The sequence below is a fragment of the Callospermophilus lateralis genome, chromosome 3 (assembly GCF_048772815.1).
Source record: "Callospermophilus lateralis isolate mCalLat2 chromosome 3, mCalLat2.hap1, whole genome shotgun sequence".
NCBI lineage: Eukaryota > Metazoa > Chordata > Mammalia > Rodentia > Sciuridae > Callospermophilus > Callospermophilus lateralis.
In genome coordinates, this window is record NC_135307.1 from 156,928,345 (window position 1) to 156,955,743 (window position 27,399).

At 36.8% G+C, this 27,399-nt stretch overlaps 2 protein-coding genes across 7 annotated transcripts in view; one reads left to right on the top strand and one right to left on the bottom strand.

Moving 5' to 3' along the window:
* Window positions 1–1,921: 1,921 nt before the first annotated feature.
* On the bottom strand, window positions 1,922–16,195 carry Polr3f (RNA polymerase III subunit F). 6 transcript variants are annotated; one of them, XM_076851478.2, is made up of 11 exons: window positions 16,109–16,195; window positions 15,815–15,896; window positions 14,001–14,118; window positions 9,714–9,781; window positions 9,323–9,343; window positions 9,126–9,193; window positions 7,343–7,455; window positions 5,694–5,837; window positions 5,361–5,468; window positions 4,301–4,492; window positions 1,922–3,253 (listed from the first exon to the last, which is right to left on the bottom strand). In XM_076851478.2, the coding sequence occupies exons 2-11, from the start codon at window positions 15,874–15,876 to the stop codon at window positions 3,176–3,178; spliced, it is 972 nt and encodes a 323-aa protein (XP_076707593.1). In that variant the 5' UTR covers window positions 15,877–15,896; window positions 16,109–16,195; the 3' UTR covers window positions 1,922–3,175. The 6 variants fall into 6 exon arrangements, with proteins under 6 accessions (XP_076707593.1, XP_076707594.1, XP_076707596.1 ...); XM_076851479.2 differs by having other exon boundaries at window positions 16,157–16,182; XM_076851481.2 differs by lacking the exon at window positions 16,109–16,195 and adding an exon at window positions 15,596–15,725 and having other exon boundaries at window positions 15,815–15,888.
* Window positions 16,196–16,331: 136 nt separating this feature from the next.
* The window catches only part of Dzank1 (double zinc ribbon and ankyrin repeat domains 1), a 77,411-nt gene continuing 66,343 nt past the window's right edge, over window positions 16,332–27,399 (top strand). Inside the window, exons 1-3 of the mRNA XM_076848925.2 lie at window positions 16,332–16,384; window positions 18,015–18,131; window positions 21,559–21,712. Coding sequence (XP_076705040.2) covers window positions 18,023–18,131; window positions 21,559–21,712 — 263 coding nt within the window. The 5' untranslated portion in view covers window positions 16,332–16,384; window positions 18,015–18,022. The remainder of the gene's footprint in view (window positions 16,385–18,014; window positions 18,132–21,558; window positions 21,713–27,399) is intronic.

Below are 27,399 nucleotides of genomic sequence, written 5' to 3' on the forward strand. Positions count from 1 at the left end.
TTGAATAGATCAAACCTATAATCAAAGATTGATTCTATTTGAATTATTTGGAAATAGTATTTTATTACTGTCTTGTTTTCTAAAGTCCTTTCTTTCTTTAAACACTTATTTTTATAACATCAGTTTACAATGTTCTCCTCTTTCTCCATGGGGGGAAACCCCCAAATGTATACAGTTGAGGAATATTCTTTATTCCTGTGAGAGCAATTAAGTTAGACATATGACTATTGAGCTCTGCTGCCCAGTATGAGCAGTAACAACAGTAGTTAAAATATGAAAAATTCAGTTCAGTCACACAAGCCAAATTTCAAGTGTTCACCAGCCACAAGTGGCTAATGATTGTTATGGGACAACAACTATAGAATATTTCCATCATAGAAAACTAATGGTCAGCACTAGTCTAGGGCTTTCTTCACCCACCTCTAATAGTTCAAAGTAAAAGTGACTTCATTGAAATTATTTTTGTGTGATGTGGTGCTAGGAATCAAACTTGGGGCCTCAAATATGCTAGGGAAGTGCTTTCCCACTGAGCTACATTCTAAGTCCCAAAATTACTTGTTTTCACTACTTTCCTTAGTTGATTACCATCAAGTAATAACTTTAAATTTTGTTCATTGCCAAACTGAATCCAAGTTTCATATGAGAATCTATGTTAATTTATTAAAAACCATAAAATCATGGAATCTCAGAATTTGATAATCCATAAATCATTTTTAAACAGAGACTTCCTTGAAAGTCTGAGGAGTCATCTGTCCCCAGGTGAGCAAATATCTAAAACCTAGTAGTAAGGAACTTAATTGTTCTTACAGGAAATCAACTAAGTATTAGAGGATTTCACTTACAAATTTAATTTTTTTATATTGTCATGAGTTTATCATGTTTGGTCCCACGTTATCTCTGTAGAATAATTAATCCATTGAATATATATCTGAGGTGCTGTATTTTTAAATTATTGTCTGTTTTCCTTCAGTTAATATTCAAAATAAAATACAAACTATAGCAAAATAAGTTTAATAAAGTCTCTTTGACAAGGCAGGAAATACTTTTTGTTTTAGACACTGGTTGTAAATTTTAAAAATCAATCACTGGCTATTAAGACACATTGTGAAGTCTACATTTAAAACACAAATTGGTTCCATCTCCCCATTTCTACTCTCATCCAAATTCAGTTTTCTTATTAAATAAGACTAATGTCTCTTTGATAGGTAAGTTCCAAGGAGGACAGACATTATTCTTACCATTCCAACTCTCACTAGAAGAAAAATCCTCTGTAGTTTCATGCTTCCAGATCTTTTTATAGCTTATATTCATCCAATACATGAATGATTTTTATTATAAGGAATTCCTGTCATTAAATGTGAATTTTATGGAGCTGGCCACAGAATTTATATGATAAAAACTGAATACTGAGATGAATTTTACCATTTATTTTAAAATAACTAGTCTAATCTTGACCCCTTAGAACATCTCCAAACTTGTGTTAGAATTAGGCCTGCAGGAGGAGCTGTGTGTGAATTCCCTTAGGTTCTTGGTTCTGTGGGTCTGGCCTGGACAAAAACTACAAAGTGAAACACAACCGCTGAGATCCTAAAAAGCTGTATACCTACCTTCTGTGCAACAACACATCAAATAACCTACAGTTTTCTACACTGGACGACTATACTTTTCTATACTGATGACTAGAACCGGGAGTGCTAATAGATCTCAGGACAGTTACACAGTAGTGGCTTTTTTGATTATGTGACACTATTAGAACAGAGTAAGGAAAAGAAACAAATCTAAAACAGGGTAAGAACTGTCCCCATCACCCTCAAAATAAAGTATGAATGGAAGGCAATGGTTTTTTTTTTAGTTTCAGTTCTAGTTAAATGGATACACATTGTCTTAATTCCTTCTGTGTGTTATACAGAATACTACAGACTTGTGTTTTATCAACAACAAATTTATTTCTCACAATTCTGTAGCCCGAGATATCCAAGATCAAGGCACTGGCAAATTTGGTGTCTGGTGAGGACCACTTCCTGGTTCACGGATGGTTGTCTTCTCCCTATGTACTCACAGGGCAGAAGGTACAATAAGAGCTCTCTAGGTTCTTTTAAAAGGGCACACATTCCCTTCTTGAGTACTCCATCCTCAAACTATTACCTTCCAAAGGCCTCAAATACCATCACATTGTGCATTAGATTTTAACATCTGAATCTGCAGGGATGGGAGAGTTCAGACACATAAACACTGTAGACATCATATAAGAATCAAGGGAGGGCCTTGGGGATGTGGCTCAAGCGGTAGCGCGCTCGCCTGGCATGCGTGCGGCCCAGGTTCGATCCTCAGCACCACATACAAACAAAAAAATGATGTTGTGTCCGCCGATAACTAAAAAATAAATATTAAAAAAATTCTCTAAAAAAAGAATCCAGGGAAATTCTGGTGAAGAATACACTTGAGCCACATAATGAAGCTTGTAAGACTTTAACAAAGGAAAAGTGAAAATATTCCCTTTATGATGAAAATGATAATATTTACGCACTGAAACATCCTTGACAATATTCATCCTTTGGGTTTGAGGTATGGTAACATAATCCTTCAAAAGAATATTACTGATATAGGAAGGAATCAATAGTGTGTAGAAAAGGAATGTCCTACTCTCCCTCACTTAATGCTTCTTCAAGATTTCATATACTCTTGTGCTATCCCTGTCTTCACCATTTTTAATTTCTTCTCAATGAAACTACTGAGAAAACAGGAAACAAAAATGGTGGTAATGAGCCAGATGTAAAAATTTTTTAACGAAGACCTTAATAAATAACTTTAAAATGAATATATTTGTGCTCTAGCTATTTCCATAGTACTTGGCAAATAAGGGTTTGTTGTTTCTTTTTCCTTGATCCATCAAGTCTTGAAAACTTCAAAAGATGTTGTCCTCCAGGGCTTCAATTTTTTTATTTATAGAAGAACAGATTTCACTACTAACCTCATCTGTTTCATATTCTGATGGCCTCTCTACCAATATAAATTTAGTCTTTATAAATAAAAAAACAGGTTTTCATAGCAGCAAGTCTGTATCCATTACTGTGAATCTGCTTTCAAGGAAATTTGATGTTCTATCATGAATTAAATTATTTGGTCTCCAAGCCAACTTCATTTGTATAATGTCAGTAGAGTTTATCATTCTCCATCAAAATTCAAGCCATTCTGTCATGTAAATACAGTTAGATGGTGAAATCTCACCACCTTCATGGCAGTCATCAAAAACCTTAAAAAAAAAGAAAAAGTTTAGATTCAAACTGAATTTTTAAAAATATCTATGACCCAACCACTATTTAAAACAATATTTTTCTCAACTTTTAAAATTGAACAGGATTAGGGGTATATTTAACACCATATTATAATAGAACTGCTTTATGATCATAGTTTAAAGGGAGGCCTTTTACTGATGCATTAAGATGATTATGTTCACCTGCCCACTGAGTAAAAGGCTACCAGGAGGAAACAGAAATGCAAGAAGAGAGTCCTGTACTATGAATGACTTAGTTTAGTCTAACTGAACGCTTCATGTTTAGCTATATTCCTTCTTGTGAAGGGTGCTAAACAGAATTCCTAATGTTAGTCTTTTATCTATTAGTTAAAATCAGGGCAGAGCGAGCTTGGGCATATAGATAAGGGCCAGTAAAATGAAATATAGCACAGACTAGCAACCTGAGAATATAAATCCATGAGAACTTGGGAGTGTCTCTTGCTCTGTTGTAGCCTCAGTGCCTATAACATACAGTTGGTGCTCAAAACCCACCTGGGAATGAATAAACCAAAGTACTAGGACATACGGGGAAAAATACATCATTTTGGGGTTTGAATTCTGATAGTTGCTTCTAAATTGTTGCTTTTAGATCTTCTGAAGCCTAAATTCCCTTGTTCTTAAGGGGGAACTAACACTATTTGCTCCCAGGACATAAGGAGGATTAAACGAGACCACAAAATGAAAATCATTAAGAACCTGCTGGGCCAGTGGTAGATTCTCAACAAATTTCATTTCCCTCCCTACATGAAATGATTAGCCCTCATCAAAAAAAAAAAAAAAAAAAAAAAAGTGTCTATTTCAGGGCCAAGAGAAGAAATGCAAATGTCCTTAACCTGGTTATTCCAAGAAAGAATGTAAGGCAAAGTTTATTCATTAAAGGTCTGTTCATCAAGGTTGCATGAAGGTTTGAACAGCTCTTGGTCAACTCTAAATAGTATGGGAAAACTGGAGTGCTTGCTCTGTGACATTTACACCTGGCAGTAAAGTGAAGTCACTTTAACTTACTGGGCAGAGCCCGCAGGGTGCTCGGACTAAACCTGTGGGTGGGATGATTGGATTGACTGCCCTGTACAGTTTCATATGTCCGTCTACACTGCCAACTGTGCCTTCTTTTGCAGCAATGATAGTCATCTCCACTTTCCCATCATAAATAAGTGTATTCAAGATGGTTTCAATGTCCTCCATGGACAACTCTACCTGAAAAAAAAAAAAAAAAAAAAGAGATAAATTAGAAGGGATGCATAAAGGATAAGAAGACATCTTTTTGGAGGGTGTTATAAACAGTAAAGGGTCACAATTCCTTGGTGAAATGGTGAAGCACTGTGCTGGAGAGGAGTAATGGAAAGCACAAGGAGGGTGAACGATGCTCCAAGTTAGCACAAACCCCTGAAATGCTAGGGACAAAAGTCTAACCTCAGGTTGAGTATGACACTTCTGAAGTCTTCACCACCCTAAAGAAACATTTCTTTGACAAGAATTTTATGAAGATTCTTAATATGCTTGCAAAGTTTCTAGTTCTTTATAAATCAGAAATCTGTTGTCCAGAAAATGAAAATAACTTGTCCAAGTGCTACTTCAAGGGCTGGGCTGTAGCTCAGTGGTAGGGTGCTTGCCAAGCATGCACAAGGCCCTGGGTTTAATTCCCAGTACCCCCCCAACCCACCCACCCCCCAAAAAAAACAAGTGCCACGTCATGTAAGCAGCAAAGAATACCAATAAATGATAACTGATGTCATGATTGAGATTTTGCACATATGCTAAACTGTTCTGCAAAGGTGAAGAACTTGTTAGAACAAACTTCTGACTTTGGATGGTGAAATGCACCACTAGACCTGTACTTGGCTACTCTTACGTCCCAAACTCAAGAATGGTTTAGGCAATGTCCAATGGGAATGACTGCCTTTACCTAAGGCTTAGGACAATGTTTTCTCAATGTAGATTCAGCAGAATATTCATAGCTATTACCTGAAAAAGGGACCTGGTCAAATAATGCTTGGTACACACTGTACATTATATCTTTGTGATGAAGAATAAATTTTATATAAAAAGATAAGAAAGTTCTGACCTTGCTTATTCCCAGTTCACAGATATATTTCCATACTTCATGTGATGATGCAAATGAACTATTTCTTTGTATCATTGGATTCTGTTTGCTTTCTCGTGCTGTTTCTGCCTATAGGGGTTGGAATATAAGAGACCTAAGCAAGAATGTAGTAAGCACTTTCTGAATGCAATTTATACTGAGTCAAACCAACAGTAGAACACATTTGTTTACTAAAAATAACCAACTTCAGTTCTTTTCAATCTTATAAAACGTAGTATATAAGATTAAACATCCTTTATGAAGAAACTTTTTTAAAACATAACTTGTGGTGATGTTTCCTCAATTATGCCTCACCTTGGTTTGTAGGAATTTAAAACACTGTTGGTTAAGTACTTCTACAAATTCAGATTCAAAATCCTGGTCACTGTACCAGGCTCCACCAGTCACAGACCGGTCCGGCTGCAGGTTATAGAGCATATATACTTTCTTTTTGGAGGCCTAGGAAAGAATACACACAGTTGATGTGTGATAACAGTTTCTAAAAATTAAGTTTTTAAAAAGTAAACTTTATATTTTAGCAAACTTTTAGATATGCAGAATTACACAAAGATAGTAGAGTTGCTGTATAATTCATACTATTTTCCCTATTATTAACATCCCTATTATTAACATGTATTAGTATGATGCACTTTTCACAATTAATGAACCAATATTGATATAAATTTTTTTTTTTAATTTATTTATTTTTAGTTTTCGGCAGACACATCATCTTTTTTTTTTTGTATGTGGTGCTGAGGATCGAACCCGGGCCTCATGCATGCCAGGCAAGTACGCTACCGCTTGAGCCACATCCCCAGCCCTAAATTTTTTTTTGAAGACAGGGTCCCACTTTATTGCCCATGATGGTCTATTACTCTTGGGCTCAAGAGATCTTCCCACTTCAGCTTCCCAGGTAGCTGGGAAGTGCAAGGAACACTTGCACTTGTAGCTGAGGTTATAGGAACATGCCACCATACCCAGGTTGATATTATCATTAACTAAAGTCCATTTTTTATTCATATTTCATTGGTTTTTCCCTAATGTCCATTTTCTGCTCCCAATTCAGGACACCATATCACAAGTAGTTGCCATCTCTCCTTAGGCTTCTTTTGATTGTGACAATTTCTTTCTTTCTTTTTTTTTTGAGGGGGGGTGGTACTGGGGATTGAACTCAGAGGCACTCAACCACTGAGCCCCATCACTAGCCTTATTTTGTAATTTATTTAGAGACAGAGTCTCACTGAGTTGCTTAGCACCTCGCCATTGCTGAAGCTGGCTTTGAACTCAAACTCTTGCGTCAGCCTCCTGAGCCACTGGGATTACAAGTGTGCGCCACCATGCCCGGCAGTTGTGACAATTTCTTAAACACTTACATTAGTTTGGACTCATGAATATTTATTTTGTAATTTGAATTACAATCCAATTCTACTGTTATTCCAATTTTTCTAGCTTTTCTAGCACTGTGCTTTTAACCTGTGTCAGAACTGCATCGCAGCCAACACCCCCCATCATTTATATACATATTCAATCCTAATACACTATGTATGGTAGTATCAGAATGATTAGCCAGAATCCTCATGGGAAAGAATTGCATCAACTCAAGTACAGTACTCATGTACACTTTCTTCGCTTTTAGTTTTTCAGATATCCCTGTCCGACCTCCTCCCCCTTTACTTCTTTTTTTTGTTTGTTTTTTTGGTACTGGAGATTGAACTCAGGGGTACTCAACCACTGAGCCACATCCCCATCCCTAGCTCCATTTTGTATTTTTATTAAGAGACAGGAGGGTCTCAATGAGTTGCTTAGCGCCTCGCTGTTGCTAAGGCTGGCTTTGAACTCACAATCCTCCTGCCTCAGTCTCCTGAGTTGTTTTAAAATACAATATAGCTTAAAGAATAAAAACTTGAAACATACTTGGAACAACATACTTAAATGAATATTTAGGGAAAGAAAAAACTACTTACTGCTACAGACTTAACAGCTTTGATAAGCTTTTTACTTTCCAAATTCTTTAGAATTTTGTTGATTTCTGTTAATGGTAAGTTACTTTTATATCGAATATCTCTGCTCCATATTCCTATAAGAAAGTAAAATAAAATAAGTTGCACTATGGTGTTTATGGCTTTTTGTTTCTACTCCTATCATATATATCTCATTCCAAAACTACCAAAATAAAGTTATAGTACATCCTTTAACAAAATGTTTTACATAACTGTTTTAAGATAAAAATGAACAAAAACACAACCCTGGATTTAAAAAAAAAATACAAAATTATGCAAAACAATAAATAAGTGCTATTCTTTGCTTTTTTCTTTCTTTTGGTACTGGGGATATTGAACCCAGAGGTGCTTAACCACTGAGTCACAAACCCAGCCCTTTTTATCTTTTTATTTTTTGAGAAAAGGTATGCTAAATTGCTTAGGGTTTTGCCAAGTTGCTGAGGCTGGCTTTGAACTTGGGATCCTCCTCTCTCAGCCTCCCAAATTGCTGGGATTACAGGCATGCTCCACTATGCCCAGCAATAAGTCCTATTCTTTATAGTATAACTGGAAACTTCTTAGACTCCCATGTAGGTACCTTCTTAAAGGCATATGAAAAGGACATTTTTGCAATGAAAGACAAAAAACATGAATGTTAATAAATTCACTTATGTCATCTCTTTCATCCCTTCCTGCACCCTAATCTCTTGTCTCCTGATATTTTCATTCTAGACTATAAATGTGAATAACCAACTTATACTTGGGTCAGAGGGTCAACTGCCATCCTCAATTGGGAGAAAAAAAAAAAAAACCTTTTAGCTGAGCACCTCCATGCATATACATCCATTATTTATGCAATACTGTATTTATAAAGTAGAAATATAAAGTCTATGGTTCTCAAAAACACTAAAAGCCTATTGTGTAAAGTCATAATTAAAAGAAGGAAATAAATATTATATGTGGAAAGGAAATCTGTAAGCTACTATCAAAGACTCAATGGGACTGGGGATGTGGCTCAAGTGGTAATGCGCCCGCTTGGCATGTGCATGGCACTGGGTTCGATCCTCAGCACCACATAAAATAAAATAAAGATGTTGTGTCCACCGAAAACTGAAAAATAAATATTAAAAAATTCTCTCTCTCAATTTACAAATAAGATGAAGAAACTCAGGCTCACATGTGTCCTGCCCCAAATTTCATGGGTTGAAAATTTAATCCCCAAAGTCATGCGTTAATGATATTTGAAAGGTGGGACCTCTGGGAGGTAATTGGGACATTTTTCATGGATCAAAGGGCTACTGAGTGAGGGGCTATTATAAATGTAGCTCTCTCTGGGTAACTTCCTGTCCAATCATGTGATCCCCTGTGTTACCTTGGGATTCTATGAAGAATTTCCATCAGCAAAAAGGCTCTAACTAAATGTAGCCCTTGGACTTGGAACTTCTCAGCCTCCTGAATTGTAAGAAATAAATTTCTTTAAAAAATTTCCCAGTCTGTAACAACATAAAACAGATTAAGAACCATCATATAGTTAAAAATGTAAAAAACAAGTTTTGCATAGATAATTCATTCATGTGGCTCAGAATTCAGAGGGTGTCCTTCAAGCATATATGTGTCATAAGTGCATGTTCTATTTGTTTCCTCTACTTTTTACACACATGGCATCATTATACTCTACAGACTAAGCTCTACCCAGAAGCCAGAATCTCAATCCTACATGTAACCCCAAAGACAAATGTTTTTTCTGTTTCATCCTTCACATGCTTACCTTTATTTCCTGCATCCTCTATAATTTGATATACTAGTTTTTCTTGGTTGTCTGATCCCTTCATTTTACTGTAGGGGAATAAAGTAGAATTAAAAAAGCAAAGGGGTATAAGCCATCTAATAATCTATATGACTACTTAAATGAATTAGCAGACAAAGTCATCACATTGACTTCTTTTACCAAAAAGAAGGGCTTACCTTAAAAAGAATGAGACAGAGCTGTATGTATCAACATGAAAAGATGTCCAAGATATGGTAAGTGAAAAAAACAAGTTACAAAACAGTATGGATAGTGAGATTCCAATTTTATTAAAAAAAAAAAAAAAGGAAAAAAGAAAAAGAAAAGATTATATATAAATATATAATCACTATGAGTACTTATATACAGTTAGAAGAAAAGATATATACCAAATTATTAGGAGTGGTTATTCTGGGAAATGGAAAATATGATAGGAAGTTAGGAAGTAGGGATGATATGCAGGACAGGATTCCATTATACAATTTTGTATTAGCTTTTTTGTTTTTTTCTGACACACACAGTATTTTTGCAATATTTATTTTCTTAAAATTAAAAAAAAAAGTTGCTTACCCAGCATTCTGAGAGTCCTTTATTCTGTATAAAAGGCCTGTATTGCTCCTTAAGAGATCCAACTGACCCTAATGATAGTTTTTTAATAGAAAGTAGGAGTCAATTATTTTAGAGACATACACATATATTTATACATAAAATACAGTGACAGATGTTAATGTAGTCTTTTTTTATGAATTCCAAATTTTATTTATTTTTTATTTTATTGGTTCTTTTTAGATATATATAACAGTAGAGTGTTTGTATTTTGATATATTATACATACATGGAGTATAACAGTAGGATCCCATTTGTATTTTAATGCATTCTTTAATGTTTTTGTTTATTATAAGAGTAAAATATTCTATTTTCCCCATTTAATTTTTAGTTTCTCATTTGAGACTTAAGGTTTGTTTTTGTTTTGTTTTGTTTTGTTTTGGTACTGGGGATTGAACCCAGGGTGCTTTACAACTGAGCAACACTCCCAGCCCTTTTTATTGTTTGAGACAGGGTTTTGCTAGGTTGCTGAGGCTGGCCTCAAACCTGCAATCCTTTTGCCTTATCCTCTCCAGTTGCTATGATTAAAGGTGAGTACCACCACAAGTGAGACTTAGGTTTTGACAAAAGGCCATGTATGAGTATGCTAGGCAATCTCTCTACCACTAAGCTACATTGCTAACCCCAATGTATTTTTCAAATAGATTCATCTCAAAATATTTCAAAATATCAACACTATTTTCTGTGTGAAGAATATTTTAAAAACAGCTTTAGAACAATAAATTAAATTCCATATTCAAATCCAAATAAATCCAAATTATAGCATACATAAAAATGAAATATAATTTGTATAAAAAGTTCTGATAAGGTTAAACATGCATCAATAGCCTACGGTACAATGACAAAATAAATTATAAAGTTAACAGTGACATTTACTGCTATGCATGATTTTTATTGTGTTATATGAAAGCTGGGTAGGAAGGTCAACCAATGAATGAAAGATCTGTAGTTGTATTATTTCTATATAATGAAGAAAAATAAAGCATGCTGTCATTCTTCTGAATTTCCATGGGTTTAACTGTAGGAGAACCCAGATGATTACACTATTGAGTTTCTGGCAGTTCTGGGAAACCATGGCTGTGGGGTCCCATTTCTGAGTTGTTAAGACTGGAAAGACTAACTTGAATTTGAAAACTGACTTACATACTGGATGAACTTCACACACCTTCCCTCCCTCCCCCAATCCCAATAAGTGGCAAAGCAGGACCACAAAGTTATTTGGAGGCTCCATTCAGTTGTCTACTCAACCTATAAACATTTACTGAACATCCATACTGTGCTAGATGTTATGATAACTATTTGGGGGGATAAATTCTTTGTGTGTGAGTATGTTTTTCTGGGGACTAAACCTAGGGTCCTTAGGCATGCTAGACAAGGCCTCTACCATTGAGACACACATCCTATGCAACAAACAGAAATTAAAAAAGGGAAACACAACTAACATCAAAACTATCTAGCTGGCATGAAGAAAGAGGTAAGAAGTCTCAGGAGGCTGAGGCAGAAGGTTTACAAGTTCAAGGCCAGTATGGGTACTTGATGAGACCCTGTCTCAAAATAAAAAATAAAAAGGGCTGCGGATAGATAGCTCAGTGGTAGAATGTTTGCCTAGCATGTATAAGAAAGTGCTTCCCAGCACTGCAAAAGAAAGACAGTGAAGGGAAAGGAGGAAGGAAAGAAGGAAGAGTTAAAAGTGGACAGTCTCTCAGAGAAAAGGCTATGGCCTAATGTAGAGATGTGGGTGACTTCCTAGACAATGGCAGATCTGAGTCCTAAAGGGTAACAAGAAGATAGTGTGTGAAGAAAGCAAGGAGGACAGCATGAGTCAAGGTTGTGAGGCATGAAACAGCTTGATGTGGCAGCAAATAAAAAACAATCTGTTTCCTCTGACAACTAACTTTAAGGCAATGTGGTAGAGGAGATAAGCCTGATGAAGAAGACAGGAGTTCAGTGTTGTCAAGCTCAGGAATTTGGACTTGAATCTCTAGTGTTGACAGATTTGAGGCAGGAGAGTAAATGGGTCAGACTTACATTTAAGGCAGATCAGACTGGCTGCTCTCAGGCAGGTGAAGTCAGAGAAGCCAGTTAAGATGCTACTGCAAAAGCCCAGGTAAAATCTAAGAGCCTGAACACAGGTAGGAGTAATAGGAATGAAGATGGGTTCAAGTTTGAGCACTGATTAAGAGCTAAGATCAACAACATTTAGTGATTATTAATAATCATGTGTTTGCTCAAAATACTTCAATAGCTCTACCACTGCCTACAGCCTATAACCAATAGGACTGGCAGTAGGCAGCAGATGCAGAGGTGGTAAGAGAGGGAGGTACTGAGAAAGATCTACAGAAAGAAAGAATGCAGAGGGAGGTCAGATGATAAAAAGGAATATAATCTACTGCCATAAATTACCAGAATCCCTTTCACAATTCTCCCTGGAACTGTAATTTTTACTATAGTAAAATGATGAGAGATTATAATACCCCTTTTATCTTTGGGCTAAAACAGATCAGCAATCCGGTCCACTGCTTGTTTGTTTTTTTTAATAAATAAAGTTTTATTGCAACATGGTCACAGTTGTTTATGTTATTGTCCATCGGCTGCTTCTTGTTAAAATAACAGAGATGAGTAATTGTAACAAAAACCATTTGGTTTACAAATCCTTAAAGATACACTATTTAGCACTTTTTAGAAAAAGCTTGCCAATCTCTGAGCTGGAAGGCTGAATGAAATGGTTTAACAAAACCTGATCTCAAATCTCCATATCCAGAGCCCTTACAAATCTCACAAAGCTGGAAGATTTAAAAAAGCATATCAATCATGAGGCCTAGTGCAGAACTTTTAATTAGCTGCTAGTAAAATCAAACTGAAACTCTTCTTAGGAAATGGGAGTTTTGATGACAGAAATTTGGACCATGCAGTACCACAAACTGGGTATTTTTGTAAAGTTGGAGGAGAATGGTATCACTGCCTTCCATTCTTAAGGAGAATAATAGGTAAGAGCAGGCCTAAGGGCTTCATGGAAAAATCCCACTGCGATGACTCTGGGGGCACAGGCTGCCCTTAATTGGACTGCTGGCACTTAGCTGGTTTTACTTCTGCCTCCTGAAAACTTCAGAGTGACACTATAGAGAGTGAAACTCTAAATGAATAGACTCTGGGATGATTCACAGGAAAATCAAAGAGGAGATATTTCATAAGAAATGGTCCAAAACTGGCAGCAGGAAGTAAACAGGCATTGAGAACAGACTATGCCTATGTGCCCTTAACATACCAACTAAGTTAATAAACACAACAGTTTTTAAAAAAATACATGTAGGGGCTGGGGTCATGGCTCAGAGGTAGAGTGCTTGCCTAGCATGTGTGAGGCACTAGGTTAGATTCTCAGCACTACATATAAATAAATGAATAAAATAAAGATCCATCAACATCTAAAAAAAGATTTTAAAGAATACATTTATTTTGTTCATCTTTTAAAATGGTACATAATTATTTCTTCTCTCAATTCAGCCAGCCTGAGTTGTTTCCTGGCTTGGAGTCTTATTAGTTATATCCTAATCCTAGCACACTTTCTTTTTTTTTTTTTTTTTTAGTTTTTGGTGGACACAACATCTTTATTTTATTTTTATGTGGTGCTAAGGATCGAACCCAGCGCCCCACGCATGCCAGGCAAGCGTGCTACTGCTTGAGCCACATCCCCAGCCCCACACTTTCTGGTTTTATGCCCAGTATACTAGTTGAGGTTATTCAGAGAGAAAGAACTAATAGGAGATATACAAGTTATATTTCACTAGAAAGAAATTTATTATAAGGTATCCGTTTGTGTGATTATAGAGACTGAGAAGTCCTATGCTCTGCCTTCTGTAAGCTGAACACCCAACAAAGTCAGTGGTATAGATCAATGTCTAAGAACCAGAGAGACAATGGTATAGATCCCCATCCAAATCTGAAGTACCAAAAGTGCTGAGGGAAGGAGAAAACTGATGTCCCAGTTCAAATAGTCAGGCAAGTAAATTCAACCTTCTTCCATTTTTTTTCTTCTATTCAGGCCCTCAAAGACTGGATGCTGCCCATCCACATTGGGGAGGACCATGTGCTTTCCTCAGTTAAGAACACCCCCAGAAATAATGAATAGCTAAGATAGCCAGGAATTCCATCTCCCAGTCAAGTATAAACATAAAATTAACCATCAAGACTAATAGAAGGCAATAATAATCATAATATATAAATAATTATGTTAGCTAGTTGGATTCTCCTTACCATGGACAACAGTCTATTGATGGCCACTGCCCGTTGTTGGGCTTCTATATGAGGCATTTCATTCTGAATTACTTGGTCTGTGATTCCATGAGGAAATTGATGGCATAGTTCTATAATCCTAGAAACAAAGGTATTAATGATATCATTTATATTTACCTGCTTCAAGAGGCAGTGGTAGAGAAGTACAAGCAGAATAGTTTGAAATTGTGCCTTTTCTTTATTCACATTTGGCTGATACTCTTGAGTTTGTATGATGATTTTGAACCAAAGCATATTAAAAATTGAGGAAGTTGGGCTGGGCCTGGGGCTCAGCAGTAGCACACTTGCCTGGCATGTGTGAGGCACTAGGTTTGATTTTCAGCACCATGAAGAATCAAATTTAGTTGTCAATAGATCTTTATTGACAACTAAAAATATATTTAAAAAATGAGGAGGTTGCTTTTTAAATACACATTTACATTATTAGTGTTATTTAAGGGGAACACTTCTTTTCATCAGATATAAATTTTAAATTAGCACAAAAGTCTAACAAAAACAGAAACAATATTAAAGCTGAGATTTCAATGTTCTCAACTGAAATAAGTATAACAAAATTAAGTAGTAAATCTGTAAGCAAGAAACAAATGTAGACTTTTTGCAACTTCAGGAAAAGTTCCTGCTTTATTATTCCAAATAATTTTTCCCATGTAAAATAAATGTCCAATAGTTTCTGGTATGTGGGAAGATAATGTTTGTTAAAGTCACAATGAAGCCTCATGGAGAGAAGCTTGGCTATATAAATAGCACAAGTTGAGAAAAGGTTTACTTTCCAAACCTATTAAACTGGATGAAACAAGATCAGTAACAGCCACCTAGTGACATTACAGGAGGTCTCATTCCCACTGGAGGTCGACGAGGCCCACCTTGGTAAGAGGATACCACTGGCAGGCAGTTCCTGCCCATACAGAAGTTTAGCACCAGGAAAGTAAACTGGCATGGCTTGATTATGACCACCATACTGTCCATGAAGTGGCACTGGGGGGGGGGGGTCTCATTCCTTGCGGCTGTGGGATGCCTGGCTGTGGTGGCATCATACCTTCAATTGGTCCAACTGGTGCATTACCAATAAATGTGGGCACTTATTTTGGGAAGTGATAAGGAAGTGTTAAGATAATTCACCATAACTGGGGCCTGTTTTTATAATTAGCCCTAACAAATAAGTCCAAATCTTGTTTTAGGATTAATAAATGCGTTGTTCATAACAATTTAAGAAAGTCAGGGTCTCTTAAAACTATGCGATAATGTAGAATTCACTGTTATCGAGTATATAACATTGGAAAAAGCTTTAGATGCCCTAAAATCCTGAGTTCAATACTTCTTCTAAACCTTTCGGGTTAATGTTGCTTTGTAATCGCAAACTGAACCCTAACTTGGCCCAAACGTTCTATTGTAGAAGTTCCCTTAAGTGATGGAGCAATCCTGAATTAGAATGTGTATCCACAAGTACTGCGCGGGGGGGGGGGGGGTGGGGGGGGGAAGGCAGGTCTATTTTCAGAGCACTGATTTCCTTAACATAGATAGTGCACCAAACAGCATCCGGACAAAGTCAGTTATACCCATCATTGCAAGCTGTCAATCCCGTCTGGAACTTCGGAAGTTCTGTTCTCCTGGGGAAGGGTATTCAGAATCCCGCACTTTACTTCCCAGCGTGCTCACTCAATCTGCTCCGTCCACTCCCAAGGAGTCCTGGAGAATGGATCCGGTTGCCTAAATGACCGCCCTTCTGCGGGAGGAAAGGGGGGTCTGGAACCGGGAACCAAGCCTCTCTGGCTTACCTGTTTTCTATTTCGACCGGATCCGCGTCGGGCGGCTGCACCTTCACCTTCACCTCAGCCATTAGGGCTCAGTTCCTGAATCCTGGAGAAAGAGACACACGGAGTCACTGGATTACTAACCACAGAACACCCGTAACCGCGGAAGACAGCATAGGCCCGGGAGCGAGGGGCCTTCTTCCTCGTGTCGCAGCCGGTCCTTGCTAGTCTGTCGGCTTGAGGCGGCCAAGCCGCGCCTGCTCCGCACCACTCGCCGGCGCCGACAAAGCGTCTTAGTCTTGTGCACAATTTCAATACCTGTCGAACAAAAGAACCTGGTTCTCTTATTCCGAGTAGCAACGTCACCTCTTAGCACTTTCCAATTTCTCGGAAGGCATATTCTTGGATATCTACGGTAAAGCCTTCGGAATAGAGATCCCGGCTGGTACCAGTCTCTCCGCCCAGTGACAGGGGCGGGGCTGGTTGCTAGGAGGCCGATTTTTCCGCCAATCATTTGCCCAGTTCCCAGTGGGCGGAGCGCGCTCACCGCGTCTGTGGTAACCCGGGCTGCGGCAAAGGAGCCTGCAAGAGGCGGTGAGAGACAGGCAATCGGGTTGGGGGAGGCTGAAGTGCCTTGGGGGTCCTGATCTCGGTCCTCGTGACTGCTGGAGGAGGAGGAGGAGGGCCTCCTTTACTCCAACTAAAGGACGCAGGCGTTCCTGACTGCCCCTGATGGACCAGGGCGAGGACCCTATAGGGTCCTATAAGCGAGAAGATGGTGCAGGTGGAGGTAGTTGGGAGGTGGTGGTGGGGTGCTGTTGACCGCCCTCTGCGGTTTGAATCTAGTGGATCAGACATTTTTCTCGGTCTCCTTTGCTTGAGGCCCACTGGCCTCCCAAGGGCAGCTACTAGTTCCACGCGCGAATTATTCTATCCATCAACTATTTATTTATGTTTTTTCAAGTATTTTTATTTTAAATGCTTCTCACTTGAATGGAAATGTGCGTAAGGGCACGTTCTCCCGCACTCCCGTGTTCCCGTGTTCAGTCACACTCTGTCAGGCCCAGTGCTGCGCTAAGAGTATCCGCAGTTTAGATCTTTCTTTTTTTTTTTTTTTTTTGTACTGGGGATTGAACTCAAGGGCATATAACCACTGAGCCACATCCCCAGCCCTTTTTTTTTTTTTTTTTTTTGTATTTTATTTAGAGACAAGATCTCATTAATATGCCTAGTGCGTCCTTAGGTTTCTGAGGCTGGCTTTGAACTTGTGATCCTCCTGCTCCCACAGTTTATATTCTTGGCTCTGAATCTGGAACTATCCAACAAGGAAGGTTTTAAGTTCACTCCTTAAGTTTAGTTATCCCACTAATACAATCTGACGAGACTGAAAATGCAAAGATGTTCAGAGCAGCTGTGTGTACCAGTTGCCCCAACCAAAACTAGAGACACTAGATATAGTCTAACGCCCAAACACAAATTGATGCATAAGTGTATGGAAAATTGTAAATTTAAAAATGAGGATGCAAAAATTAGACTTTAAAAGTTGAGTGAATATAGAGGTTATAATTAGCACTTTCCAACTTCTTGGAAGGCATATTCTTGGAAGGCCTCTGTACTGGTAATTAATAATTTATAAGTACAGCAGATTAAAGTGGGAGACTTGTGTTTTTTGATCACTGTTTATATCTGTACTAACTTCCTTTCTCTTCAGCAGTCCTTCTAAAGTGTCTATGTAGCTATCAAATTTAAGAACCACTGTGATGGTTCCTGGACCATGGACCTGAAGCTTTCTCAGAAGAGTTGGCTCTAAATGAACACTTTGTGCTACCTACACAGTTCCTTCTGGTCACCCTCTGTGATGACTTGCTTGAGGTCAAGGGTGATGGCCCAATAATTGAAGGAAAGAAAGGGTTATAATAATCCAGATGGAATTGAGTTCAGAGCATTAGTGATGGTCTCTGTTCTGTTTTAGCCATTTAATTTGTCCATTTAAAATGCTCCATTACCCCATCTCATTTATTCATGCTCTTTCTCAACAGCAAAAATAAAGCTGAAATGTAAATTATTTCAATTTAAATGGGATGATATTTGTAAGTGGCATACTCATAATATTCTCTTTGGGTTACACTAATTTTGCCATATTTAAGTAAGGTGCTGCTCTTCAGTTCTTGTATTCATATATAGGTGCATAATATAATTTATTTTTATCCTTTTTTTATATAAGGAGAGAATATGACTGCTGGTTCGGTGTGTGTCCCTCAGATCATACCACTTCGAGTTCCTCAACCTGGAAAAGCAAATCATGAAATTGATAACAATACTTTTTTGGAAATGAAATCAGGTAGGAATCAAATGTGTTGGCAGTTGTTTAAAATAACATTGTCATACTCTTTGTGTTCATGTGGTTGTTGATTCATCTCTTTATATGCTTTCTATACTCAGGATGTTGGGAAGTTTGTAAAACTTCCACAATTCCAAACAATGTTGTACTTTGGTTGTTTAAAACATGGTATATATTTAGATTAAAATGGCTAGCTTTGACTAAACTCTCATTTATATAGGTACACAGTTCCAATTGATTCACCTTAGTTGCCTCCCCGAATTATTTTGCTTGGATAATAAATTTAACTTACTATGGGCTGGGGTTGTGGCTCAGTGATAGAGTGCTTGCCTAGCATGCATGAGGAACTGGGTTCGAACCTCAGCACCATATAAAAACAAAATAATGTGTCCATCTAAAACTAAAGATACATAAATAACTAAATATTAAACAAATAAATAAATAAATAAATAACTTTAACTTACTAAATAAATAAATAAATAGATTTAACTTACAGATTTTCAAATGTCTCAGCTTAGAAATGGAACCCCAGCTTTGACAACACCTGATGACTTAGGGCACTTTACATAGCCTTTCTGAGTCTCAATTTCCTTATAATAAGATAAAGTTAGTCATATCTGCCACTTGGAGCCATTGTAAGGACTGAGTGACTTGGTATATATGTAAGGTGGACAGGATCTAGCATGTAATAAAATATATTTTAACTATTATAAAAATAAAAGAGAGAATATATCTCCTGGTAATATTTATTCTTCAAACTGTTAAATGTATCTATATACATACACATGTACATTTAATGAACATGAGAAATGAAAGCTTTATAGATCCAAAATTTGAAGAAATATTTGTCTAAAAAAGATTTTGAAACTCGAATTGTTTATTTTAATAAATGTATACAAACTATCTACATTTCTAGTATGTCTCCTGTGCTTCCTAGACTAAGAATTCCAACTAAGAATATGGTTACATTATACTATGTCTCCTTTATCTTAAAAGCTAATTTGATTTTTAAAAATAAGGAACCAAAATTAAAATGTAAATATGTGTGCTCATAGTTCTTATTTTGATACAAGTTTTTGTTTTGATACAAGGTCTCACAAAGTTGCTGAGCTGTCCTCAAACTTGTGATCCTATTGCTTCAGCCTCCCAAATACCTGGGATTACAGGTATATGGCACTGTGCCTGGAAAGATATTATTTTTTCAATCTCAGAAATTAGCAAAATTAAAAGAAAAATAGGTAACATACTTTATTGGGGAGATTGTGGTTAAATAGGCATTTTGATGCATGGCGGGTGGCGTATACGTTGCTTAATCACCCAGGGAGTGCAGTTTGAATATATTAATCAAAAGTACAAATGCAAAGTCAGGCTCAGAGGTGTGTGCCTAGAGTCCCAGCTACTCAGGGAACTGTAGCAGGAGACTTTGGAGTTCAAGGACAGCCTTAGCAACATAGCTAGACACTATCCTAAAAATGTTTACAAATGTACATACCTTTTGATCTATTAGTACTATTTCTACATATTTGTTTTACAGATGTACTTATAAAAAGAATTCTTTATAGGATTATTCATTACAATGCTTATGTTTGCAAAAGAAAAAAAAAAGCAAACAACCTAAGTGTCCATCTTTAGAGAGTTAAATTGTTGTTCACCTGAATGAGGAAATTGAATGCAGTCATAACAAAAAAAAGAGAATGTTCTTTATGTGCCAAAATGGAACAATATCCAAGACATGTTAATAATTGAAAAAAGAAATGTGTGGAACAGGATATAGTATGCCACCATGAGTGTTAAAAGCGGGGTGGGGGGGGGGGGGATAAGACTATATACCTATATGTACCAATAAAGTTATTTATTTATTTATTTATTTATTTTTGGTACCAGGGATTAAACCCAAGGACACTCAAACCCTAAGCAACATCTTCAGGACTATTTTATATTTTATTTAGAGACAGGGTCTCACTGAGTTGTTTAGCACCTTGCTGTTGCTGCGGCTGGCTTTGAACTAATGATCCTCCTGTCTCAGCCTCCTGAGATGTTGGGATTACAGGTGTGTGCCACCACACCCAGCCCAATAAAAGTTTTTTGAAGGACACTTAGTATACCATTGGTTGTCTTTGGACAGCCAATGTGAGATCTAAGAGGGAGAATTTCATTGTATAGCATTTTTAAACTTTTGAATTTTTAATCGTGAATTTATTGCATTTAATTTTTAAAAAATATTTATTTTTTAGTTTTTTAGGTGGACACAATATCTTTATTTTATTTTATATAGTGTTGAGGATCGAACCCAGTGCGCCGCACGTGCCAGGAGGTGAGCGCACTACCGCTTGAGCCACATCCCCAGCCTGCATTTAATTTTTTTCAGGCATTATAAGAATAATTTACCAAGTCCAAAAAAATATATAGTAAGTCATTTCTTAAGAAATGCTCAAGGCTCTGCCAGGCCCAGTGGCACACACTTGTAATCCCAGCAGCTTGGGAGGCTGACACAGGAGGATCACAAGTTCAAAGCCAGCCTCAGCAGTGGCAAGGCACTAAACAACTCAGTGAGATCCTGTCTCTAAGTAAAATACAAAATAGTGCTGGGGATGTGACTCAGTGGTCAAGTGCCCCTGAGTTCAATCCCAGGTATCGTACTCACCACCACCAAAAAAAAAAAAGAAAGAAAGAAAAGAAATGCTTAAGGCTGGGGGTATACCTTAGTAGTAGAACACTTACCTAGCATGTGCAAGGCCCTGGGTTTAATCCCCAACACCATAAAACAAAATGAATGAAGAAGTGCTCAAAAAATATTAAAAATTAGTTTCTGTTTTCTATGTGGATGGTGTTGTCTTAAAAACTGACCTCTATTCTATTTGTTATTCTGTATGCCCTGATAGAGACACAGAAGAGCATAATGGTTCAAGAGCATAGGTTATGGTTTCAACTGACCAGAAGTCATACCACAATGCATCTGTTATTTAGCAAGTTTGTTAATCTCTTAGGGACTCAGTTTTCTCATATAGAAAATGAGCATAAAATAGGGACTCATAGAGTTATACAGATGAAGTCAGAAGTGAGCTCATTTGGGCTGGGATTGTGGCTCAGAAGTAGAGCCCTCGCCTAGCACGTGCAAGGCCCTGGGTTTGGTCCTCAGCACCACATAAAAATAAATAAGTAAAATAAAGATATTGTGTTCAACTACAACTAAAAAATAAATATTTTTTTTTAAAAAGAAGTGAGCTCATTCATGTAAAGCACTGTGCTAACACAGAGATAGAATTATTGTTTGTTATTTTCATATATATATTCAAATTCATATGTGTGAATTTTCATATATTTATATGTATGTGTAGAAACTCCTGAAATAACTGACCTTTAGGCATTTTTCAGGGGCTAGCCTCTTTAGTGTTAATTTATAGTTATCCTGTTTTGAATTTTTCAGATACCCCAGATGTCAACATATATTATACCCTGGATGGCAGCAAACCTGAATTTCTGAAGAGAATTGGTTATGGAGAAAATAATACGTTTAAGTATACAAAACCTATTACTCTGCCTGATGGAAAAATACAAGTTAAAGCTATTGCAGTCTCTAAGTAAGTTAAGAAAGTGGTAATCAGAGTGATTTATAATATAATGACATTATGTTCTGATTTTACTTATTTATTCCTTTGAGAATTAGTGTTGCATTAGAAAGACACAAAAAACTTAATTGTAGCATATACAAGTAACTCGTTTTATTTGCATTTTACTGAGGTATGCTGTAAAGTGCACAAATCATAAATGCATTCAATGAAGTGAAATCAATAAGCTCAATGAAGTATCATTGTATATTAACATTGCTTTTATTTCAAATTCCACTTTGGGTCTTCAGAAAGAAAGAGCCTGCCTAGGGCTGGGAACCTCCTCTAAAGAGCTTCTCCTGGCTCTGAGGAAAGCATTGCATTTACTGGATGGTTCTTATTCCTCAGGATGCAGCCTACAACAGCACCTTGATTCACTCTTTCATTTTGTATTGATTTAATTGATCTTTGAAGCTGTGTCTTTTCACAAAAGTGGAGGGCATTAGCCACTTTATTCTTCCTTTTCCACTTGGTGCCTTTTAACCATTTTGAAACCTTTTTGAAAACACTATTAATTTGGAAACCTTCACCATATGTTGTAGGGGAAAAGCCTCAATTGCTTAGCAAGTCTATGTGATTGTGATGGAAGAATCATTTTGTTCAGCAAGACCGGTTTGGTCACATTTCGGGAATCTATTTAAGCGTCAAACCAAATACCTGTTAGCCCCAGACTCCCCCTGCTGGCTGAACTACTGCATGACCCTTTTTTTTTTTTTTTTTTTTTTTAATATTTTTAGCTGTAGATGGACACAATATCTTTTTTTTTTTTTTCGATGTGGTGCTGAGAATTGAACCTAGTGCCTCTCACATGCTAGGCAAGCACTATTCCACTGAGCCACAACCCCAGCCCACTGCATGACTTTTTGAAAAGAGGAGCAACTTTACCAAAGATGATTGTTTTGGTATCTGAAAATTAAAAAAAAAAAAAAAAATTAAAGATAAAATGAAGCTGGGCACAGTGGTGTATGCCTATTAGTCCCAGTGGCTCAGGAGGCTGAGGCCTGAGGAATGTGAGTTCCAAGCTAGCCTCAGCAAAAGTGAGGTACTAAGCAACTCAGTGAGACCTGTCTCTAAATAAAATACAAAATAGGGCTGGGGATGTTGCTCAGTGGTTGAGTGCCCCTGAGTTCAATCCCCAGTACCCCCTCAAAAAAAAAAGAGTAAGACAAAATAACCCCTTAAATGCATCATTGTTATTTACTAAATACTGGAATTTTGCTTTTTCCCACTTACCAAGGCACTTCTTTTTAAAATTTTTTAAAAATTTGTTTTAATTAGTTATTTATGGCAGTAGAATGCATTTATGCACTTTGATATATCATACATAGATGGGATATAATTTCTCATTTTTCTGAGTGTACATGTTGCAGAATCATATTGGTCATGTAGTTACATACAGTAATAATGTATGTTTCATTCTACTATCTTTCCTATCCCCACATCCCCTCCACTCTCCTCTAAGCCACTTCTATCAAAACAATTCATCTCAATTATCATTAAAAATTAGAAACCTAAGTACTGATTTACAATATAATGACATTATGTTCTGATTTTACTTATTTATTCCTTTGAGAATTAGTGTTGCCTAATACTGGAAGACGGGGCCCCTTTAGGAGCTGCTAATAGAATGAAGATAAAGAGGTAGTTTGAAGGAGGTAGTAAAGCTTTCAAGAGAGTTTAAAAATAAGATCTTTATGCCTCTCACCAACTTTTTAAAAATTTTTATTTTCTATTTGTTTCTTTTAGTTATACATGACAGTAGAAAGTATTTTGACATTCTCACCCAACTTTCTCTGTGCCCACTGAGTACTTTAGTAACACCGAAGTATTTCAGATATGCTCAGTTTCCCAGGCTGGCCTCATGCTTGTGGTCCTCCTGCCTTAGCCTCCCAAGTCTCTGGGATTACAGGTGTGCAACATTGTTCCTAGATAAAATAGTTTTTTATGGAAATTATATGCTTTATTTAAGTCAGTTTCTAGGTACTTAAGGTAATTTCTTAGTAAGGAGTCAAAGGACTTTAAATGAGAGTGCTAATACTTGAAGGTCATTAACATATTAAGAGAAAAATTGTCATGAAATTTCAAATGACAGAGGAAAATGTTTATTATGTAAAGAGTGAAAAAAAAATAAGGTACAAGTTTACACTTATTACTTTAACTGCACTTTAAAATGCATAGAGAAAAGACTGGAAGAAAACATGCCAAACCTTAGCAGTCACTGCCTTTGATGACAAAATTATGTATGTTTGCTTTTTATTCTTGATAACTTTAACAGCTTCCAAAACTTAACTTTTGTGATAATAAATAAAGGGATAAATAATAAATAAAGGATATCGGAAATCACATAACTAGTTCTTCTCAACTTTGTCTGCTGAATCAGCTAGTCATTATTGCATAACAAACCATTCTAAAACTTAATGTCTCAAAAGAACAATTGCATTTGTTAATTATTCTGTGGGTCAGTATTTTGGATTTTTTTTCAGTTTGTTTGTTTTGTTTTGCTACTGGCAATTTAACCCAGGGGCACCTTACCACTGAGCTCCTTCCCCAACCCTTTTTGTTTTTTTTATTTTGAGACAGTCTAAGTTGCTCAGGGTCTCCCTAAATTGCTGAAGCTAGCCTTGAACTTGTGATCCCCCTGTCTTAGTCTCTCAAGCTGCCAGGATTATAAGCATGTGCCACTGCATAATATTTTGATGTGTATTCAGGAGGTGGTTCTTCTGATGATTTTGCCTGAGATCAGTTACATAGCTGTCTTTTTTTTTTTTTTTGGCTCATTTTGAATTGGATGGTCTCAGAAAGCTTAACTTATATGTCATGTTTGGTGCTGGCTATAGACTGGAGCCATGTCTCCTGCAAGATATCTTTATGTTTTCACAAGGTGCCCCAGTTCTAAAATGCAATAAGAGAAAGGACAAGTCCTGCAGATGTTTTTCTAGATTCTGCTTGTGTCATATTTACTTGGCCAAAGTAAATCACATGGCCACATCCAAAGTCAATGTGGTAGGAGATTTTACAAGGGCACGGATGCAGAGAGGTATGGTGGTGCCTCAGAACCCATTATTTTTTTCCACGTTTTTTATTCGTGCATGATAGTTGTACACAATGATGGGATTTGTTGATACATATTCATACATGCATATATATAACAATATAATTTGACCAGTATCATGCCCCAGCACTTCCCTTCTTCCTTCCCACCTCCCATCTTCTGATCCCTTTCGTCTACTAATGTCCCTTTGATTTTCATGAGTCCTCCACACTTTTTTTTTCCTTTTCCCTCTCTAGCTTCCACATAGGAAAGAAAACATGTGACCCTTGATCTTCTGAGTTGGATTTATTTTGCTTAAAATAATGATCTCTATTTCCATCCATTTCCTGCAAATGACATAATTTTATTTTTCTTTATGTGAATAAAACTCCATTGTGTGTATATACCACATTTTCTTTATTCATTTATCTGTTGATGGATGGACACCTAGGCTGGTTCCATAGTTTGGCTATTGTGAATTGTGCTGCTGTAGTTTGATGACTTTAATTTTTTAGGATAAATACCAAGGAGAGGTATGGCTGGGTCATATGATGGTTCTATGCCTAATCTTTTGAGGAATCTCCATACTTATTTCCAAAGTGGTTGTATTAATTTACAGTCTTACCAACAATGTGAAAGTGTTCTTTTTCCTCTACATTCTCTCCAGCATTTATTATTATTTATATTCTGATGACTGCCATTCTGACTTGTGTGAGATGAAATGTCAGTGTTATTTTGATTTGCATTTTCCTAATTGCTAATGATGTTGAACATTTTAAATATATTTTTGCCATTTGTATTTCTTCTTTTGAGATGTGTCTGTTTAATTCATTTGCCCCTTTATTAACTGGGTTACTTGATGTTTGGATGTAAAGTTTTTTGAGTTATTTATATATTCTAGATATTAATCTTCTGTCAGAAAAGTAGCTAGCAAAGATTTTCTTCCATTCTGTAGTTTCTCTCTTCACATTATATAATTGTTTCCTTTGCTGTGCAGAAAGCTTTTTAATTTGGTGCCATTCTATTTGTTAACTCTTGGCATAATTTCCTGAGCTTTAGGAGGACCCATTATTTTACCAATCTACCACAGGTGCACATTAGAATTACCCAAGGAGCTTTGCAGAATCCCGATGCTCAGGTTACACCCAAACCAGTTAAATAATAGTCTCTTGGGGGTAGGACCCAGGCATCAGTATTTTAAAATACTGATTATTCAAATATACAGGTGATTCCAATATGCAGCCAATATTGACCACAATGGACATAAAGCAATGGAAAATACGTTTTTGTTTATAGATATTTGATCAACAAAATGTTTTGTAAATATATTTTTATTGAAGTATGAAATTCTAGGATGAAAAGAAAGGAATAGGGCATCATTGCAGGTGGATATATGTGTGTGTATGAATTTTACATCCAAGAATGGTGAGAGAAAAGAACACATTTGGACAGGAGGGACCCAGAACTTGGGAACATCTCAGGAAGGGGAAGTGTGTTGCCAAATGTTGATGACCTATATTGATGATCCAGTCTGTACATTCTCTGACATTTGTCTTGCTTCTTTAAAAGTCTCCTTTGTGGTCAGCAGTGTCCCATCTTGGTATGATATCATTTAGTAGTGTGTTGGCAATGAACTTGCAGGGTTTTGCCTTCTCCCTCACTGACCTCATATAGGGGTCACAATCAATTAAGCCCAGTAGAGATTAAAAACTACCTTGAACTGAAGATATGGAATTGGACTCAGAGTCCTCTGAGGATAATTGTTTTCTTCAGTAGAACTATGAGGGACTCCCCAGTTTTGCAACAATGGTTGAGAAAACAGATTTTCGGTGTATTACAGCTCATCTCATAGGCCCCCATTTGTAGCCCCTTGGCACACACAATATGCCCTAAAATGTTAATTCTCTACCTGGAGGTCATAATTCAAGCTCATTGTGTAGAGACACATTCCAAGAGATAGTACAGTAAGTTCTGTTTATGTGAAGGAGTAGATCCAGATGTTATCTACATAGGCAGCCACAAAGGCAAGAAGAAAACTACTTTGAGAGATGTTGTTTAACAATGTGTAAAGAAGACAAAGCTTAGAGACCCTCAGATTTGGATTTTAATCCTAGTTCCATCACTTACTCTGTGTGCCGTTGATTAAATTGTGTGGACTTCTGACTCATTTTTCTTGTTTGTTAAATGAAACCAATAGAATTTGACAGCTGTTGTGAGGATTAGAATTAACACACTTAATACAATACTTGGGTTCACACTTGCAATAGCAGTTGCTGTTGTTTGTTATTTTGATTCTTAGCAAAGAGCTAAAAGATTGCTATTTGCTATTGTGTGAACCAACTCAAAAGACATACCTCGTGTTTGAAATGTTTATGCCTGAGTAAACAAATGGTTTTTACTCAACCCTTTTAAGTTCCTACACTAGAGGTTTTCAACTGGGCATAATTTTCCCCCCACAGGACATTTGATAATGTCTGGAAACATTTTGGTTATCATATATAGGGTGATAATGTGCTTGTAGTGGCAGAGGCCAGGGATACTGCTAATCATTGTACAAGGCACAGGACAAAACCCTTGAAGAAGAATTATCTAACCCCAAATTTCAGTAGTTTTCAGTGGGTCAAGAAAA